The following is a 4,863-nucleotide window of genomic DNA, read 5'->3' as shown; positions in this document are numbered from 1 at the left end:
GAAAACATTACTGAAAATATAGACTTTTATTCAGGTACATAGATTTTTGGTACAATATTATTATATAATGCACACAATTACAACATATAACCGTCTTTAATGTGTATGCAGTGTTGTTATATACAATATAGTGTGTTTGTTGTGTTTGGGTTTTTTAATGTGTGTGTTTACAGTATTTGTTTAGTGCTGAATTCCGGAACGCCTGTGTTATAGCGCATGTTTCTACCCGAACATAATAAAAGCGGAAGTGTAAGTGCAGTAAGCGGAAGTGAACCCTCAGTGTGTGTGCGCTGTTCAGGTGCAGTTGTTGCTTCTTTGCGGTTTATTTTATTTTGTTTTATTTTATTTCCGCAGTGAAAGTCGCGGATTGTGAAGGACAAAATGTCTGATAACGAAGACAAGTGAGTTTATTATTATTATTATTAATATTATTATTATAGAGTGAGTTTATTTTAAAATAATTGAATAAATGTATATAATAAACCCGGCCAGTGTTTCTGAGGCACAGTTACAGAAACATGGCGTCTTTCTCTCACACTACATCAGTATTTTATTATTAAACTCGTTTATATTTTATATTTAGTGGTGGATGAAGAATAAATCATGAATATGAGTAAAAGTAGAGACACTGTGAAATAAGATTTAAGTAAAAGTGTCTCTTTAAATATCTGATTTATTATAACTCTAATGTTCCTCTGATCATTTTATCACAAGATTCTTCACTTAATCACCTCAGTGTATGTGTAAAGACTCGAATGTGACTCAGAACTGATTTATCATCAATGAGCCCAAAACCTTCTACTGAACTGTGTGTTGATCAGAAGATACACGAGCACCAATCAGAAGCGTGTAAAACAGAGCGTGCGCTCGATCCTGATTGGTGATTCACCAGTTACATGTTGATCCTCCTGGATTTGGACTTCATCACTGTTCATCTCTCACACTGCAGTGTTTATTAACGTGAGAGACGAACTGTGCAGAAGATTACTGTGTTTCCTTCACACTGACGAGAGGATTTATATCATAACTCATCATTAATATTATTTATAATACATATGATCGTGATAAAGAGTGGAATACAAGACAAAAATCACTGTGTGTGTGTGTGTGTGTGTGTGTGTGTGTGTGTGTGTGTGTGAGCAGTTTTGATGATGGAGATTTTGATGATGTGGAGGAGGATGAGGGACTGGATGACCTGGAGAACGTGGAGGATGTAAGATTTATTCTTCATTTTACAGTTTTATTATTATACTCTCAGTTCTGAGTGTGTGTGTGTGTGTGTGTGTGTGTGTGTGTGTGTGTGTGTGTGGGAGGATCAGGAGAATGTACAGATCCTCCCTGCAGGAGAAGGACAGCAGGCCAATCAGAAGAGGATCACTACACCATACATGACCAAATACGAGAGAGCCAGAGTGCTGGGAACTCGAGCACTACAGATTGCGTAAATACACACATACACTCTCTCTCTCACACACACACGCACACACATACACATTTAGACGCACACACGCACACATACACACATTTAGACACACACACATACACACTCTTACACACACACACACTCACACATACACATTTAGACACGCACACATACGCACATTTAGACACACACACATACACATACACGCACACACACACACACATACACATTTAGACACACACATATACACACTTACACATACATATTTAGACACACACGCACACATATACACACTCACATATACACACTCACACACACACGAGCAGGTTAAATGTGTGACTGATGTAAGATTTTATTTGGGATTTAAACTCACACCCTTCTGATCACTAACACAGTGTTGATTAATAACTGAATCACATGACTGTATGATTAATATCTGTGTTCCTAATAAAGTGGCCACTGTGTGTATCTGTTCTCTCACATTCACACCTGAGCCGAGCCCCATCATCTCTCTATTAATATTATAACTTTAATACAGTACTTCTTTAGTGACATCACTTCCTGTCCACACAGGATGTGTGCTCCAGTGATGGTGGAGTTGGAGGGAGAGACGGATCCTCTGCAGATCGCCATGAAGGAGCTCAAGTACGGCGCACACGCGCTCACGCACGCGCGCTCACACACGCACTCTTACGCACACACTCTTTTGCACACACACTCACACACACTCACATGCACACACTCTTGCACTCGCGCGCACACTCTTACGCACGCACGCACGCACACTCACACACACACAGAGAAAAAGTATCACTTTTTTAATGTGGACAGTGACGTACACAAAAAACACAATCCTACAAGATTCTTAAAATCAAATCAAATGTTATTGTTCACAGACACAAAGTGTCATTGAGTCACTGCTTTTTTACCACTGACCAACATTTACCATGAAAAGGAATAGATTTCTTCACAAAGCTCATTTTATACACTTACTGTGTGTGTGTGTGTGTGTGTGTGTGTGTGTGTGTGTGTGTGTGTGTGTGGATAACTTTCATCTTTCACACACTGCTATCAGATCAGGAAACACTGCTGTACACACTTTATTCAGTTGTTGTTTTATTTATTTTGCCCTTTTTATTGCCGGTGTGCAGAAACATTCTTCTGCTCAGACACTGAGCATCATGGAGAACATTCAGCACCTTCAACACCTTCAACACATTCATTTTACACACAATTACATAGAATTAAACCACTCAATATTTTTAAAAGTCTGTAAAAGTTTCTCATCTGACTGAATAATCAGGATGTTTATTCTGCACTACAGTTTCCAGTTACAGCGCAGGTTTATTACTCTCTAAATAACTCCATATTTACCACTCATTTTCACCTCAATTACACCACCGACACCCACCACCAGGGGGCGACACACCTCTCTCTCTCTCTCTCTCTCTCTCTCTCTCTCTCACACTAATATACACACAGAGAGAAAGTGTTTATGGTGTTTGTTAGAGGTCTGTTTATTCTATAAGTGTTGATTATGTTTCTGAGCTGAAGTTTATATTCACACTCAGGATTTCTGCCTGTTAACAACTATTAAAATCTATAACTGTAAAAAACTGTGTGTGTGGAGTTAGTGTGCACACACACACACACACACACACACACTCACACACTGAAGTCCTTCCACAGTCATACGTTTGTTTATTTATTTAACACCACCTCATACGTTGAATCCATTTCTCTATTTAAATCAGTGGAAACGATAGCGTGTTAAAATGAGTCTGCACTCCTGTCAGAGCTGCTGTTTCTGACCAATCAGAGCTCAGAACCTTCTCATTACATGTTTTCCCTCTATTTCCTGATCCTCTGGTGTTCAGACCCTGATGTTGTTTAAACATTTAATTTCTTGTGTTTGTTACAGAGGCAGAAAAATTCCCATCATTATTCGGAGGTACCTGCCTGATGGGAGCTACGAGGACTGGGGCTGTGATGAGCTTATCATTACTGACTAGCGCACACACACACACACACACACACACACACACACACACACACACACACACACACAGGCTTTCTGTTTTGACTGTATGAAACACATAAGGGAATCTGTACACAGTGTTTAACCTAAAACTCACACATGTAAAGTTTTCTTCAGCAAGAGTCTCTGGTCTCAAATAAACACACACAAATAAACACACTTAAACACACACTCATCTGGGTACACACCCACACACACCCACTCACCCATTAGTACACACACTCCTGCACAATGGTCTCAGTGTGAGTGAATGTGCAGTGAGTCCGTTTCTCCACTAGAGGGAGAAGAGTTGCGTTTTCATTGTGAAGTGTATTTTAGTTTGTTTTATTAAATGAACACAATAAATTTTTTTTAATAAAATATGCAGTCATCATTTTTAATGGAGACTGGAGCAGTTGTAAGTCTGCTTATTATAAACGTGTGTCTGGTTATTGTACAACCCCAATTCTGTGTGAAATGTACATTAAAAACAAAATGTAATGATTTTTAAATGTCACAAACCTATAATTTATTTACATAGAAAACATCACATGTTTAAACTGAGGACATGTACCGTTTATTGAGAAAAATCAGGCCATTTTCAATCTGACGTCTCAATAAAGTTGGGCCGGAAAGGTAAATATTACTAACCAGCTAAACTAAAAAGCTGAAAGAACATTTAGTAACTAATGAGGTGCATTGAGAGCAGGTCAGTCAGATGATTGAGGTATAAATAGTGCGTCTTTGAGAGGCAGAATCTCTCAGATGTAAAGATGGGCGGAGCTTCACGAGTCTATGAAACACGGCGTCTACAAACTGGAACAATTTCAGAATAATGTTCAACATCAAACGGAAGATTTTAAAATCTCATCATTTACAGAACATCTGGACAAAAATCTGGAGAAATCTTTGTGCAAAGGGACAAGAGTGAAAATTAAAAATATATGTTTGTGATATTTGGGCCCTCAGGGGCCACTGCATTTAAAACAATCATGATTCTGCAATGGAAATCACTGCATGGGATCATTAACGCCTCCAGAAATCATTTGGCGCATCATGAAACAAAAACACGACAAAGGAAACCCAGAACTGTTGAGGCGTTAGAATCTTGTATCAGACACATATGGGACAACATTCCACCCCTGAAACTTCAGCAACTCTCCTCAGTTCCCAGATGTATAGAAACAGAAGACGTGATGTTACACAGTAGGAAACACAGCGATGTCCAACTTTCTTGAGACGTGTTGCAGCCATCAAATTCAACATTTTCCTTAAAATGGTACAAATTCCCAGTTTAAATATCTGATGTTTTTTTGTTCTATTGCGAATAAAAATATGATTTATGAGATCTGCAAATTATTGTTTTCTGTTTTTATTTACATTTTATTTACAAGTGTCAACTGTTTTGCAATTGGTGTTGTAT

The 4,863-nt window shown here is 38.5% G+C and overlaps 1 protein-coding gene across 1 annotated transcript; it reads left to right on the top strand.

Moving 5' to 3' along the window:
- Positions 1-253: 253 nt before the first annotated feature.
- Positions 254-3,847, top strand: polr2f (RNA polymerase II, I and III subunit F). Its single transcript, XM_046844485.1, has 5 exons — positions 254-401; positions 1,144-1,213; positions 1,311-1,441; positions 1,997-2,068; positions 3,345-3,847. The coding sequence occupies exons 1-5, from the start codon at positions 382-384 to the stop codon at positions 3,433-3,435; spliced, it is 384 nt and encodes a 127-aa protein (XP_046700441.1). The 5' UTR covers positions 254-381; the 3' UTR covers positions 3,436-3,847.
- The last annotated feature ends 1,016 nt before the right edge of the window (positions 3,848-4,863 follow it).

Source organism: Silurus meridionalis, chromosome 29 (assembly GCF_014805685.1).
Source record: "Silurus meridionalis isolate SWU-2019-XX chromosome 29, ASM1480568v1, whole genome shotgun sequence".
NCBI classification, from domain to species: domain Eukaryota; kingdom Metazoa; phylum Chordata; class Actinopteri; order Siluriformes; family Siluridae; genus Silurus; species Silurus meridionalis.
This window is presented reverse-complemented; position numbering and strand designations above follow the sequence as displayed.

Excerpts from the sequence above, each read along its gene's own strand:
- polr2f (XM_046844485.1), top strand. The coding sequence starts at position 382 with ATGTCTGATAACGAAGACAA. Across the intron at positions 1,214-1,310 it reads ACCTGGAGAACGTGGAGGAT|GAGGATCAGGAGAATGTACA; the intron begins GTAAGATTTATT and ends GTGTGTGTGTGG. Across the intron at positions 2,069-3,344 it reads ATCGCCATGAAGGAGCTCAA|AGGCAGAAAAATTCCCATCA; the intron begins GTACGGCGCACA and ends TGTTTGTTACAG.